Below are 15,266 nucleotides of genomic sequence, written 5' to 3'. Positions count from 1 at the left end.
TATATCATCATTATTTTTCAGTTTATCCCATGCACAACCATTTCTATTCATATACCTTCTGATTACACCCATTTTTATTTTCATGGATCTCTGTCAGGATGTTTGAACATTGTCGCCATCTAGTGGTGCACGTACAGTTCCTTTTTGTCACTTCTGCTCCCCCTTCCACTCCATTGTTTTCTTGCTTCAGTGTGTTGATTGGCCATACACCACCAGCCATTTACCCTATCTGTAATCACCTCTGTCCCCCTCTCTCACTCCCTCCCTCCCATTCTCTCTCTCTCTCTCTCTCTCCCTTTTCTTCTTCACCTCCTCCTTCTCACATCCAGACAATCACCCCGGCAATGCTCCCATTCTCCAGCTTGCTGCTGCCACCTTCCCAAACCCCGGTGCCCCCGTCCATGAAACCAAAAGTAAGTCCGTTCTTACCATTGGCCCATCCATTCTTCCTGACTGCATCATAACATGTACTAACGTATCTCCATGTTTATACTCGATGGCCGGTGTTTCAGCCATTGTTACCGGCTTGCGCGATTTAATGCCATATTTTTTTTTCAACGCCGCCAATGGGTTTTCTGTGCACCCGGAGCTTGTGCATCCGGCCGGTTCAGGTTTGCTGTCCGAAATGTTTGTTATAGCGAGCAACTTTTTTGTCCTGTGGCTCCCAATGGTCTCTGCCAAACAGTTTCTCTATGTTCCAATGTGGTGTGGCTGGTGAGGATCATGGATGAAAACAGATTGCAGGTACTTGAATGGTTTGTAGATGTATTTTCTATATTGTAACTCAAACCATTCCGACCGATCAATCAATCAAATTTATTTAGAAAGCCCTATTTACATCAGCAGTTGTCACAAAGGTCTTTTACAGAACACCCGGCCTTAAACCCCAAGGAGCAAACAACAGTAGTGTTGAATTTCAGTGGCTAGGAAAAGCCTAAGAAGGCTGAAGTTTAGGAAGAAACCTAGAGAGGTCCCTGGCTCATAGGGGTTGCCAGTCCTCTTCTGGCTGTGCTGGGTGAACATATTAAAAATACAAATTGTAATAATTAATAAATGCGTGTGGGCTGAGTCTAGAGTCTATTTAAACTTAGTCCAGATGAAGCATGACCAGATGGACAAGGACAGGGACAACATGGGTGGAGGGGGGAGGTGTCAGCACAGTGGCAGCTGAAATTGTCAGGCATCGTCTCGATCTGCAACACAACCAGGAGGACTTTGGACAGGGACAGCAGTGAGTCTTTCAAGCCTGGTATTCCTCAGGTGTGGGCCATGACCTCATGTCCTCCTAGGTTAAAATGGCAGGAGACAGGGATAATGCATTCCTTAGATCTACAGGGATTTATTGTGGAGAAGAACTGACCCTACTCCCCCAGCACAATAATATCGCAGCATAAGACTTTGGGGCTGAGACGGGGGGGTCCAGTGACACCGTGGGACCCCCACCAACCGCAAACACCCTGAAAGGGGAACGAGTTTTGCCAGCAGAGTACAGCCCAATTGCAAAGTGCGTAACAGAGAGAAAACAACAAGCCAGTGACTCTGCCCCCGAATGACATTGGAGAGAGGGCATCCCAGTGGCGATGAGAGCCCACCTGCTGAGACAGGAAGGGTGGACAGTATCAAGCCTTTCTGGTCACCTTCACGCCCCTGGGCCACACTACACTTAATCATAGACCATGCTGTAGAGATGAGTCTTTAGTAGACACTTGAAAGTTTGCACTGAGTTTGCATTTCTAAACTAAATTGGCAAATCATTCCACAGTAGTGGAGCTCTATGAGAAAAGGCCCTGCCTCCGGCTGTTTGTTTAGAAATTCTAGGTACAATTAAAATGCCTGCATCTTGCAATCTAAGGTTACGTGTAGGTATGTATGGCCGGGTCATTTCAGCAAGGTAAATAGTCCATGCAATGATTTATAGGTTAATAATAAAACCTTAAAATCCACTCTAACCCTAACAGGCAGCCAGTGTAAAGAGGCTAGTACAGGAGTAATGTGTTAAATGTTTTTTGTTGTAGTTAGGATTCTAGCAGCCGTGTGCAGCACTAATTGAAGTTTATTCATTGATTTATCAGGGTAACCGGAAAGAAGAGCATTGCAGTAATCTAGTCTAGAAGTAACAGAAGCATGGATTAGTTTTTCTGCATCAGTTTTTGATATACATTTTGTGATTTTTCAAAGATGAGAATAAGCAACATCAAAGGAAAGGTCAGGGTCAAGGGTCACGCCAAGGTTTCTTAAATTTTTTTGGGATATGACCATGCAGCCGTAGAGGTTCATAGTGAGATCTGCCAACAAAGCTCTTTGTTTCTTGGGTCCTAAAATTAGCATTTCTGTTTTTCTTAGGTTTAAAAGCAAGACGTTCTCTGCCATCCACTTCCTAATATCTGAAACGCATGCTTCCAAAGTAGCTAATTTAGGGGCTTCTCCATGCTTCATTGAAATGTATAACTGTATATCATCAGCATAACAGTAGAAAAATGACATTGTGATTCCGGATTACATCACCCAGAGCATATATAGTGAGAACAATAATGGGCCCAGAACTGAGCCTGGAGGAACACCAAAACCTACCTTTGATTTGTCAGAGAATATGCCATCCAAACATAAGAACTGATCTTTCTGATATATAGGTACTGGTCATAAAATTAGAATATCATCAAAAAGTTTATTTATTTCAGTAATTCCATTCAAAAGGTGAAACTTGTATAATGTATACATTCATTCCACACAGGCTGATTTATTTCAAGTGTTTATTTCTTTTAATTTTGATGATTATAACTGACAACTAATGAAAACCCCAAATTCAGTATCTCAGAAAATGTGAAATATATCAGTCTGTGTGTAATGAATGAATGAATGAATGAATGAATGAATATAATATACAAGTTTCACTTTTTGAATGGTATTACTGAAATAAATCAACTTTTTGATGATATTCTAATTTTATGACCAGCACCTGTATAAGATTTATACCAGGCTAAAGCATGTCCGTAGCCCAATATGGGTTTCCAGTCTCTCTAAGAGAAGGGAGTGATCAATAGTGTCAAAAGCAGCATTAAGATCAAGAAGCAACAGGAGCGATGCGGAACCTTTGTCTGAAGCCATTAGAAGGTCATTTGTTAACTTCACGAGTACAGTCTCAGTACTATGATGGGATCTGAAACCGGACCGGAGCATTTCATAAATGTTATTTGTCTTCAGGAAGGCATTCAGTTGTTGGGAAACTAATTTTTCTAAGATTTTTGAGAGGACCGGGAGGTTTGATATTGGCCTATAATTGTTTAATATGTCTGGATCGAGATTCGATTTGTTTGGAAGAGACTTATTCCCTATTTGGTATGCATATCTGGAGGAAAGGGAGCAATTTATTATGTGCAACATTCGCTGCCCTAGCACCGTAAATAGCTCCTTAAGTAATTATGTTGGAATCGGGTCTAGCTGAAAATGTGTGGGTTTAGAACTCATTACAAATTTTGTGAATCTGTCGAGCGATACGGTATCAAAAAATGAAGTGTTCCCATTGACACCTGGTCAGGGAGGTTCAGGACATTCTCAGGACAACTGAGATTTTGGGGACTAACTATTTAAGTAGGAGTTATTTGTTTTCTAATGGTGATGATCTTTTCATCAAAATAGTTCATGTATTCATTGCAGCTAAAGTGAAGACCCACTTCACTTGTTTTTTTTGTTAACTTTGCAACTGTATCACTGTATTTTATTTCCCTGAATCAGGTTGGAGAAATAAGCTGATCGAGCAGATGTGAGTGCTTTTCGGTATTGTAATGTACTGTCTATCCAAGCTGGTCTGAATACTTCCAACTTTGTGGAACGCCACATTCGCTCCAATTTTCTGGAGGCTTGCTTGAGTGCTCTAGTATTGTCTGTGTACCAGGGAGCTCGTTTCTTGTTGCGTCTTTCTTTCGTTTTTCATGGTACAACCGTATCTAAAGTATTTCGCAGTGTTGAGTCTAGATCCTCGATTTGATCGTTTGCGGAATTGTTTACTTTGTCGTTGATGAGCGAACTTATAGAGAATATCAAGAAAGTCTGAGAATTTATAGTACGGCTTTTGAAACTCTGTTTGCGAAGCAAGATGATTTCTTGTTTTAACGGTAAATGTTATAAGACAGTGGGGGGGGGGGGGGGGGGGATTTATCATCCTTCTTAACTTTCATGAGTAAAACTTCAAAAGAATGAAAACCAGTGATGTGTTTCAGAGTACATTTATATTTACTGTCATAAATATTAGCCACACCCCCTTCCTTTTCGGGATGCATGGGGGATATGATCACTAGTATAGCCAGGAGGAGAGGCCTCATTTAGGGCAGTAAATTCATCAGGCTTTAGCTGTGTTTCACACAAGCCAATAGCATCTAGTTTATGATCAGAGATTTATTAATTTACTGCGACTGCCTTTGGAGCATGGGATCTAACATTTAGGAGTCCCATTTTGAGATGCAAGATGATGCAGTTATTTTTATTTGTGACCAAAGTGGAGGAAAGCTTTATCTTAATAAGGTTGCTATTGTTAGCACTACCTTGTTTAATTTTTCTCAGCCTGGAACGAGTCACAGTGGCAATAGGTAAAGCTGTACTAACTACTCTGGCTATGCTACCGACAGACTCCACTATGCTAGCAGGCTGGCTAACAGCTTGTGGCCTGACCTGCACCCAATCTCATGGTGAGGCTTTAGGAGTGAGACTCCTGTCAATGGTGTTCCGACCATAAATTGTGCGTAACAGGACAGCCTTTAAAATGGTTTGCTCGATGCAAGAGTTAACCTGGTTGACCACGTAACCGATAAATATTCTCTGAGATTGATTTGTCTGTGAGTTGAGCGCGTGCTGATGGTTCGGCAGCAGAGAATGCTGTGGCTGTTCGTTGTTCTCACAGCTTCTGTGATTTTAGCATCTTCAACAGTTTGGCAGAACTTGTACCGTCTGCCTAGTTCTTGAAGTTTGCTCGGCCTTGGCTGCTGTTCACATTTCCCTGACCGTGCTCAGTGTTGCCTGTTCAACTACAGCGCTTAAAGTAATCAGCTAGGCTGTTGGCAGCTCCACAGCTCACTTAATCACAGTGAAGATCACTCAGCCTGATTTCATCTCTCTCACACACACTCACACACACACACACACACACCCAAGGTTTAGTAAAGTTCGGTGCTGCCCTCTGTATGCCCACTAGGTGGCAGCAACGAGCTTCCAGAGCCCCAGTGCCTCAGACGGCAGTAATATCAGTGATGTCATGATGTCATCGAGGCTTCCTCCTTTCCCGCAGTGTAGATGGGGATTTGACTGCTGTTTGAGACACAGAGCCTGGCTGTCTCATGCCCAAACCTTTGGTTTAAACCATGAATTGCGGTCTTTTTAGATGTTTAGATTGACAGTGCCATGCAGGAATGCCTTGTGGAAGGGATGTGTACAAGCACGCCGGGCACGTACATGTCTTCGTGGATGGATCCCCTCTGGGCTCCGTTTAGTCAACACAGACCCGTGATACGAGCGTCTTGTCTGTCTCTGCTTTAATTCTGTAGGTTTGTTAGGGACGTTTAAAGGTGGAGAACAGATTTCCAGGTGGGGTTTCTTACCCGTTATCCTTGTGAAATCGGACTTTAGGGTTAGCTGGGTGTGCATTTGTTTTATTTCCTTGTCAATTTGACCTTAAGTAACTGAATAATCCTCAACTACTACTAATCTTCATCAGCTCCTGCTGCATATTTACTGGTGGAACCAATTCAGTCGCTCCAGTGGAATGTTGTTTCTTCCTGAGCCAGTTCTGATGATTCCAAACATCTTCCACGTCACAGTGATGGAACCCACTGGACTCCTTTCAAAGTTAGCGATTCTTTCTTGTATGGAAGAGTAACGACTCATTTAAAAACGTGTTGTGTCGTCTTGGCGTGCTTGGTCTATCTGGTGTTAGACTGCCTTGAGCTGATTTATGCACAGGTTCACCTTATTTTCCACCTAGTTCTTGAATGACACATTCTAGGTTACATTTATGCCGAAATCCGTGAAATGCTGATTGGTTCACACTTTATTTTACTGCTGCGCTTGTGATTAGTAAGTACACCCCCAGGGAAGTATTTTTTTAAATTTGTGACTACATATGTGGACATAGAGCATGTCATCTTCATTTCAACACTACTGACGTATTTGGGTTACTTCATTTAACAAATGAAACTGAAAAATTATACTTTACAATAATTTATTCATCAACATTAGGCACTAATGCAATTTTATATTATGAAAAGCATGAGTGCACCCTTTGCTTCAGTAGCTGGTGTTGCCCCCTTTAATCTAGCCGTTTAGTTACTTGTAACTGTCACGCAGTCTCTTACATTGCCTGAGAGGATTTTTTTGACTGCTCTTTCTACAGCACTGCTTTGTTTCATGTTTAGCCGCTTCCTTGCAAGCACAGCCTGCTTCAAACCCCCTCCGTAGCATTTTGATTGGATTGGTTCTGTAGTGTTGGTCTGTCCCCAGGTGTTGTCTTGGCAAATATCAGTCACGTCTTTTTTTTTTTTTTTTTTTGAGACCTGAGGCGTGTTTCTTCCTGAGCTCTCATGAAGTTTTTCCAGTCTCTTTCTGACAGCTGACCTTGGTTAATGAGTGGTGATTAGCTCGTATGTTCATGTGTCGAAATATGTAACGATGGACTTTCCAGGGAGGGTAGTTTTTCACACAAATGTGTGTAGTGATGGTTTGTTTAATGCCCTATGTTTGCCATGTGATGGACAGCACCAGGGAATGCCTGTATCTGTGTTTCTAAATGCTGTCATTTAACATACTTGAGAGGAACAACATAAAATGCATGGACTTTAAATCTTTGCGGATGCGTTTTGCGCTCAATTACACTAGAAACTTGCCAATTAAATGAGTTGTCTTTGCTTTTGTTTTTGGTCATCGTCAACACCCACCCCATAGAAATGTCCAAACACAAAAATGTTACCGAGGTTTTTGAAGGACTCACTGTTACGGACGTGCGTTTCTTTCCCCAGGCTACCCGTCCCTGCGGATCGAGAAGAACGACCTTCGCAGTGTGTCCCTGCTGGAGGCCAAAGCCAAGGTGAAAGACATCGCCATCTCCCGTCTGAGAGTCACGCTGCGCGATGTGCTGCACGAAGGTAAAGCCTCATCCATGCACCGCCTCATCCATGCACCATCTTCCACAACAGCCCGGCCATCTTCCACAATCAGAATGTCACCGGAGTCCGGATGACTATATCGTAACTGCGTTAGCCGTCGCTACACTTGTCCCGGGCTGCACTATGCAGCGCCAGGAAACCGCTTGGGGACCCAGTTCTCTGACCAGTTCCGGGATCCTCTCTAACGCCCGTCTGTCATAATGGGCTGAGCGTGTTGTTACCTGGGTAGCCCAGGTGGTAGGGCATGGTGCTTAACACCAGGATTCTAGATTGATTCCCTTGGAGGGGAGTGGGGGGGGACGGGACACTACCACAAGAAATCTGGACGTGTGCGCACTCTACTGTGCGTCGCTCTGGACAAGTAGTCACCTTATGATGGTACTGAACATCAGCCGTTAATGTGTGTGCCTGCGTGACGTCTTCTCTATCCTCCAAATCCACGTGTGCCCGTTCTAAGGAAGGTTGTTCTTTAACCATTCCGTGTAAGAAAAGAAACAAACTACCAACACCCAGCCATGTGTGTCATCCTGACCAAGTCCTTTGGCTCAACGCTTTGCAGAGTAAAGTAACCAAAGCATCGTTCCTTTGCAGGAATTTAGGGATTGTAATTTGTGACGTCTGTGTGACGTCTGTGTGACTTGGCCCGATGACCCGGTCCTCTGACCCAACGTGTTACCCACTGCAAGATACTGCTGATGTCACCCGTCAACAGAATGCAGCATATACAGGGATTTTATTGTTATTCCATGTTCCAAACAGAGGGATGAGCAAGAGTTATGAGAAAGTTTATGAAAGTGGGTGCTGGAAAGAAATTGTTTAAAAAGGAGATGGGCACATGTTTTGGAGAGTTGGTGCATTGCAATGCTCCCAAAACTGTACGATACACATTTATCACTGTCTCAACATTTACAGAGTGCAATGTTTGGTTTGCACTCCTTATGTTTGAATTTAAAATTATACCGTTTCTGCCAGGTTAAAGAGCATTTGTTTACATATTGGTTCAACCCTTTCTAATTTATAAAACATTTTAAACACAGTCTCCTAATTTCAGTTCTTATGTTTAGTATTTGGTTGCATATTCTTTGCAAGCACTTACGGCCAGAGGTCTGGTACTCATTGAACCGACCAGGCATGGTCAGCTGTGATGATGCCTGTTCACTACTGCAGGTGTCTTTTAGTTACTGTTTGTTTGAAACGTCTTACCTTCAGTCTCATCTTTAACGAATGCATGTTCCATTAACATAACAGCTAACTGGTTTGGCATTTTAGCTAAGCCTATACAACATGTTGATCGGAATTCTCATTTTTTATAACCTATCAAGCCCTTGGAGTAACTGTAACTGAGCAAACAAAATAATGGTATGTACTAATGGATTTACAGGTAGCTTACTACTAGAACTAGGTACAGTAGCTGGCTTGCTATGTATGGAGAGCTTACCTGGAGGGGAAATATATTATAATACAATGCGTTATTCTTGCCAATTTACTCCCATGAGTATACATTTGCACAAGTGGTTGGGACAATGTCTAAATCTAGACATGACTGCCTACAGTGTACTGGACTCACTGGACTCACTGTTCATGGATCAGTGTTGGTTTACTGGTCTCAGTGGTTGGCAACATTGTAACTTCTTGTTTATGTATAGTATATATCAGGAAGAGATTTAACAAAAACCCCAGGTGAAATTACTTCACACCTTTAACCGCCTGTTACCCATTTATACCAGGGTTTATTTCACAACAGCCCAGGAAGTGCAACCAGGAAATCAAAACAAAGGGCCCTAGAATCACTAGTAGTCAATCAAAACAACAAAGCACAACCAGGAAATCAAATCTGATTGATGCATCTTTGCGCTGGAAACGTTTAAAAACATACCTGTTCAACTTGCTAAAACATGTAGTTGAGTGATTCAACAATTCTAAAACTACTTCACATTCTGTTACTGACTTTAGTGTGTAGATATTTTTTCAAGCTACCTAATCACTAAGGTAGAAAATAAAATATTTTTTGATGGATTAAACTTAAAAGTAAACCATCCCTGTGACTGGAGGAATCACCTGTTGCTACCTGTTGCTGGGCTTGCTTACGTGTGACCACCAGAACTAATTGGCAGTTCAGTATGCTATGAACACCTGTGTGTAAGGTAGGCTTGAATAGGTGTAGTTTCACAGTGAATTGTGGCCATATGGCCATGTGGGATCTTTTCTTTTTTTTAAATGTAATTCGTTTTACTGTATTAGAAGCATAAATGACCAAAACGGGGTCTGAGATATTCCCGGTTTAAACTTCCTCTCAGTCTTTAGTTGCCGTCAGGGTTTCTGATCCTGTTTCCGCCACACTGGTCTTGGCTGGGACTCCAGGTGAGGCCGGTGCCGATCCAGTTTGAGTGAGCTGTGTGATAAGAAGCAGAAGGGGTTGGTGAGATGTGCATTGGATGCAACGTTACAATCTCCTACTCTCCCGGACTTATCAAACTTTTTGTCACGATTGACAATTGGGCACAGCAAAATCAGGACGATGGAAAACCTTTTCACAGGGTTGTTATTGTGGATGAACAGTGACAGATATCCAGTACATGTCTTTAGACATGGTCAGTAGTGGTCAAACCGACGGCCTGTTGCTTCTGGCATATAGCCGTCACAGATTCTGTGTAGGACTTAGTCCTGATTACTTGTGTTAGGTCATGCCAGTTGGCTAACTGCTTGTGATATGCAGTCGTCTCTCCGGAGACCTTGTGCAAAAAGGACTGAGCAAGGTTGTTTTTGCCTGGGCGGTGTTGGAATTCATGCATTCTGGTTCACAGCAGTATTGTTCCCTTTGCTGCGCGGCCCTAAAGCAAGAGGTCATGGTGATTGACTTGGGTTGAGAAGGAGGAGGAGCCTCGGAAGGGTTCAGTTCTAGACATCCAACAGGTCCAGACTCGTCAGAGAAAGCTAGCGAGAGAGCGAGGGCGCGGGGCTAGCGAGAGAGCGAGGGCGCGGGGCTAGCGAGAGAGCGAGGGCGTGGGGCTAGCGAGAGAGCGAGGGCGCGGGGCTAGCGAGAGAGCGAGGGCGCGGGGCTAGCGAGAGAGCGAGGGCGCGGGGCTAGCGAGAGAGCGAGGGCGCGGGGCTAGCGAGAGAGCGAGGGCGCGGGGCTAGCGAGAGAGCGAGGGCGCGGGGCTAGCGAGAGAGCGAGGCAGTTTGGACCAAGAGAGGAAGAGTAGGAAGGGATAGAGAAAAATACCGTTCTGATTGAGAGTGTGTGAGTGTGTGAGTGTGTGAGTGTGTGAGTGTGTGAGTGTGTGAGTGTGTGAGTGTGTGAGTGTGTGAGTGTGTGAGTGTGTGAGTGTGTGAGTGTGTGAGTAGAAGCAGGGGGATAATGGAGCGGTGGAGCCTTTTAAACACTAAGCCTGTTGTTACCCATCTTCACTACTCCTGTTGAGACACAGGGCCAAGTTGTCCTCCAGGCATGGATTCCTCTTCTGGTTAATGCTCTTAAGTGTCCTTTTACCTCACTGGATGCTCAGCCAACGTAGCTCGCTCCTTTTAATCTCTTCCCCTCTCCCTGGAGCTATCAAGGCATATACAAGTAGAACATGTTCAATGAGTTTTAGCAACCTACTTTCTTTGCGGCGTTAAAGCTGTTCGTCATAATGGCGGTTTCGCCTTATTGTTTGGATTTGTGCAAGAAATAATGTAGTTGAATGTAATCAACATTGCAGTGGATGAGGACATGGAGAGCAGTTGACACAATATATATTTTGACAATAATAGTATATCTATCACTGAACCCTCAGGAAAAGCAGTATTCGGACATTAAGTAGGACCTAAGACCAAGTCCTGGAGGACGCCAGTATAATACATTAAAACTAGACATATCCTAATACCAAGCCCTGGGGGACGCCAGTATTAAGACATTAAACTATACCTATCCTAATACCAAGCCCTGGGGGACGCCAGTATTAAGACATTAAGCTAGACCTAGTCTAAGACCAATCCTGGGGGACGCCAGTATTAAGACATTTAAACTAGCCCTAGCCTAACACCAAGCTCTTGTTAGAATGCCTTATCATATAACTTTGTGCACCAGAGAGGAAATTATCTGAACAACGGAGCCTATGGACTGAACAACAGTTAGCCTTTTTTCAATGGTCAACAAGACATGTCAGTTTTGTGAACTAAAATCTGTTCCCTTATCATTTATAGGAACGTTTGGCCGGATTTTCCATGGCATTTTGTTGGACGAGAAGGATCCAGCCAAGGAGAAACAATGCTTTGTGAAAACAGTGAAAGGTATTCAGTCATCCATTCCTCCATCACATTTTATGCTAGTTAACTTAGTGTTAAACAAAGCGAAATAGAACACATTTCTCTGTCTAGGTTCCTGTTGATTTGCTCCAGTGTTAACCACCTTTTCATGTTCATGAATTAAAACATTGTTCTGTTACAGGATTTAACATGTTCGCCCATCTCCCTTTAATCTGAAACTTTGTTTTAAAAAAAATCAAGAATTTAGCTGTACAGTGCCAAGATGGCATGAGATTCCTGATTGAAACGAGTTGCCAGGTCATTGTTTATATAGTGGGTCTTGTAGACACAGCGCTTAAATTTGAGAGATTCCACTTAAGAATTGACAGGGAACACATTGTAATGTACAGCAACGACCAGGGCTCACTTACAGGGGTAGAAGGGCCTCTTCCAGCGGCTTCTGGTCTTCCATCCAGGGGACATCGAGGTCTGACCAGGCTCTGTTTCAGAGCAGAGCTGCTGAATGAAGCTCCCCAGACCTGTTAAATGTCTCTGAGAAAGAGCGACGCTCTCTGGCCATCCCATTTTTAAAGTATTATTTGATGATTAAAAATGTTACGGTTTCATCAATGACCTTCAGAGATGGCCTACTGGGGTACCTTTGTTGCTGTGGTCAGAAACGTTACCCCAACACCACAAGCTGGTCTGTCTGAAGAGGCAGAACCTTAAACAATGTTGTTGATTTGTAGAATCTCATGTCATTGTGGCGTCCACTAATGTTTACACTGGCCTCAATTGCTGATGTGTGTAATATCCGCAAGCCTTACTTGAATTTCCCACCAGTAAGTGTAAGCACATTGCCTAATCTTATGTTTCCTGTGCATGTCAGTGGTCTGGAAAAACAGCTTATTACCTAACATCTGTTCATATCAGACTGTTCTTATTACCGAACTCCTGTTCATATCAGATTATATGGTCTTATTACCGAACTCCTGTTCATATCAGACTATATGGTCTTATTACCTAACACCAGTTCATATCAGACTATGGTTAACCCAAGGCCACTGTGACTACTTTGAAACTGAACCTACACCTGTGTCATCCAAGTTGACAGAACGTGATGACATGTATATTATCGATGTATGTGGAGCATGTGCTCGTACAGCGAACACGCACCTCTGGGATCTAGCGATCTAACCTTCATGTGACCCAGCCTCCGCCACAGGTCGCTCCATTACCAGCTGACCTTTGCCCTCTTACCGCTACAACCACTTCCATGTTTATCCAGGGTGGGGTCTGGGTGCCAGACGACTAGGCGACGCAATGTGCCCTCTGCAATGCCAACCGCTGGGTATTAGGGCCCGGCGTTCCACTTCCTCCCCGTCTTCCTCTTCCTCCCGCCATGCCCCTGGGGCGTGAAACAATCTGGCACTTTCTCTCAGATATAAACACTGGCGTTCTGTGGGTCAGGGTTCAAGTAGTATTAGAATCTCTTTAAATAGTAAATCTGTCCTTTGTTGACCTTGCCTTGTGTAATGGAACCACTAGATCAGTCCAGAGAGGGCAAAGACAACCCCGCTCATCTGGCATTCCAGGCAGACTAGTGCAAATCAATCACATTTATTCTATAAAGCCCTTCTTACATCAGAAGATGTCATAAAATGCTTATAAATATACCCAGCCTAAATCCCATAGAGCAGGCAACTAGAGGAAATTAGTGCAGAGTGTAAAACCTCTGGTGGGGTCATAACCTAACCTTAACCTTTGCTTGGTGACGTTTATGGGCTTACATTACCATGTTTGCATGGTCAAATGGCCCGCGGGTCAACAAATACAGCCCGGCTGTGTCCTGAGTCTTTTAAGCAGAATCCCGATCAGCTGCAGAACCAGTTGGGCAAGGCCCGGAATGACCAGGTGGGCTGTGGGCAGTGACCAGGAATCTTCAGACAGCCTCTGGATCTGCAACACAACCAGGAGGACTTTGGACAGGCCAGCCAGGAGTCGTCAGGCTGCTAAATTTTAAGGCGTGGCGGACTAGTGCAAACAGACCACACCCATGTGGCGATCCAAGCAGGCTAGTGTGAAAATAAAACCTGCCCATCTGTTATTCTAGGCAGACTAATGTGAAAATAAAACCTGCCTATCTTTTGTTCCAGGCAGACTAGTGTAAAAAATAATCCCCACCCATCTGTTATTCCTGGCAGACTAGTGTAAAAAATAATCCCCACCCATCTGTTATTCCTGGCAGACTAATGTTAAAATAAACCCTGGCCATCTGTTATTCCAGGCAGGCTAGTGTAAAAATAAACCCTGCCCATCTGTTATTCCCGGCAGACTAGTGTAAAAATAAACTCTGCCCATATGTTATTCCAGGCAGACTAGTGTAAAAATAAACCCTGCCCATCTGTTATTCCAGGCAGACTAGTGTAAAAACAAACCCTGCCCATCTGTTATTCCAGGCAGACTAGTGTAAAAATAAACCCTGCCCGTCTGTTATTCCAGGCAGACTAGTGTAAAAATAAACCCTGCCCGTCTGTTATTCCAGACAGACTAGTGTAAAGGCTTAAATAATCTTGAAAGATTTCTAATAGTAGTGGAACCCATTTCCCTTTGAGTCTTGGCAGAAGTCAATCTAGTGGCTGAGAGTTTCCAGCGGCATATAACTCTCACAGGAAGCCCAGATTGGGGCCGTTCTCACGGAATAGAATGGTGTGAGGTCAGGGTGCTGTTGGGTGACCTTTTATTCCTTCTTTTCAATTGATTAGGAGGCATGTTCACGGCTCAGCAGTCAACATGGTGTGACATAATCCAAACAGGCTTTTAGGCTGTGGTGTTTTGGGCTTGCTTTCAGAAACCCTTGTTGGATGATCTTTCAGACTGCATCAAATCCCCCAATTTACATTTATTGTCCATTAGTGGACACTGTTTTCCCAGAGCGACTTAGGTTGATTATAGTTTTTCACGTGTTTAGTACCGATAGTACTTTACCATTATTGTATTAAATGTTTAGGCACGTGGCAATAATGAGTATGAATTTGCCAACTGAAAGCTGAGGCAGTGATGGCAGTTGGGTGGCCAACGCCACTGGGTTAACACCCCAGCTCTTCCAGTAAGTGCCGTGGGATGTTTAGTGACCACCCACGATAAACAATGAATGCCTCATGTGAACAACGCCTCCCGGCCAGGGTATGTAAGTGGACCCCGCTTATCGCACTTGATGCAGTTGTAGTGCTCCGTGACTTTATGAACTACTCCGTGGCTTTGTGGACTACTCCATGACTTTATGGACCGCTACATGACTGCCTTTCATATAAAATGTTTTCAGTTCTGTAATTTAGGCTATATTAGTTGCATGTTATTATTCAAAGTATGTATCCGTAGGATGTATGTGGAGGAAAAAAGCCAAGATAATCCAATGCAAAGCATTTCAAGATTTATTTTACAACTAGGCTGGATTAAATAAAAACCAAATGTACCTTACATTTGCAATCGAACACAACTTTGCCCTCAGTAAAAGCCATTAAGCCCCAAAAGCCCACGGCCGTTAAGCCCCAAAAAGTAATTTGACAAGCGCTTTTCTTCTGATAAGTTTGTTGCGACAGATTCACATTCTCTAGAAACACCAAAATATTATTCAGCTTCATGATTGTCCCCTTGACCAGCCCTCTGGCCCACTCCGATATCCCTCCGCCACTCCAGTCACATTGGGTTCGCCCCCGAGCCGCCCAAACACTCTGCTCCCAAAACGGGCCGATGTCCCCTGACCTGCCTCCGGGCTTCGGTCTTTAGACCAGACTCGCCTCCCACTCCACTTCCAGCAGTATCTGGTCTCTTTTTTTTTTTTTTTTTCTTCAGTCAAGCCCAGCCGCAGGACGCTTGTGTCTGGTTCTG

General features: G+C 43.8%; 1 protein-coding gene across 4 annotated transcripts in view; it reads left to right on the top strand.

The window, feature by feature from the left end:
* The window catches only part of ryk (receptor like tyrosine kinase), a 63,080-nt gene that overhangs the window by 27,948 nt on the left and 19,866 nt on the right, over positions 1–15,266 (top strand). For 2 of the 4 annotated variants that reach the window (XM_010896417.4, XM_010896419.5), the window contains exons 8-10: positions 330–413; positions 7,002–7,127; positions 11,334–11,420. In XM_010896417.4, the coding sequence (XP_010894719.1) occupies positions 330–413; positions 7,002–7,127; positions 11,334–11,420 (297 nt within the window). The remainder of the gene's footprint in view (positions 1–329; positions 414–7,001; positions 7,128–11,333; positions 11,421–15,266) is intronic. The other 2 variants (XM_010896420.5, XM_010896421.4) reach the window with 1 other exon arrangement.

The sequence above is a fragment of the Esox lucius genome, chromosome 8 (assembly GCF_011004845.1).
Source record: "Esox lucius isolate fEsoLuc1 chromosome 8, fEsoLuc1.pri, whole genome shotgun sequence".
In the NCBI taxonomy this organism is placed as follows: domain Eukaryota; kingdom Metazoa; phylum Chordata; class Actinopteri; order Esociformes; family Esocidae; genus Esox; species Esox lucius.
This window is presented reverse-complemented; position numbering and strand designations above follow the sequence as displayed.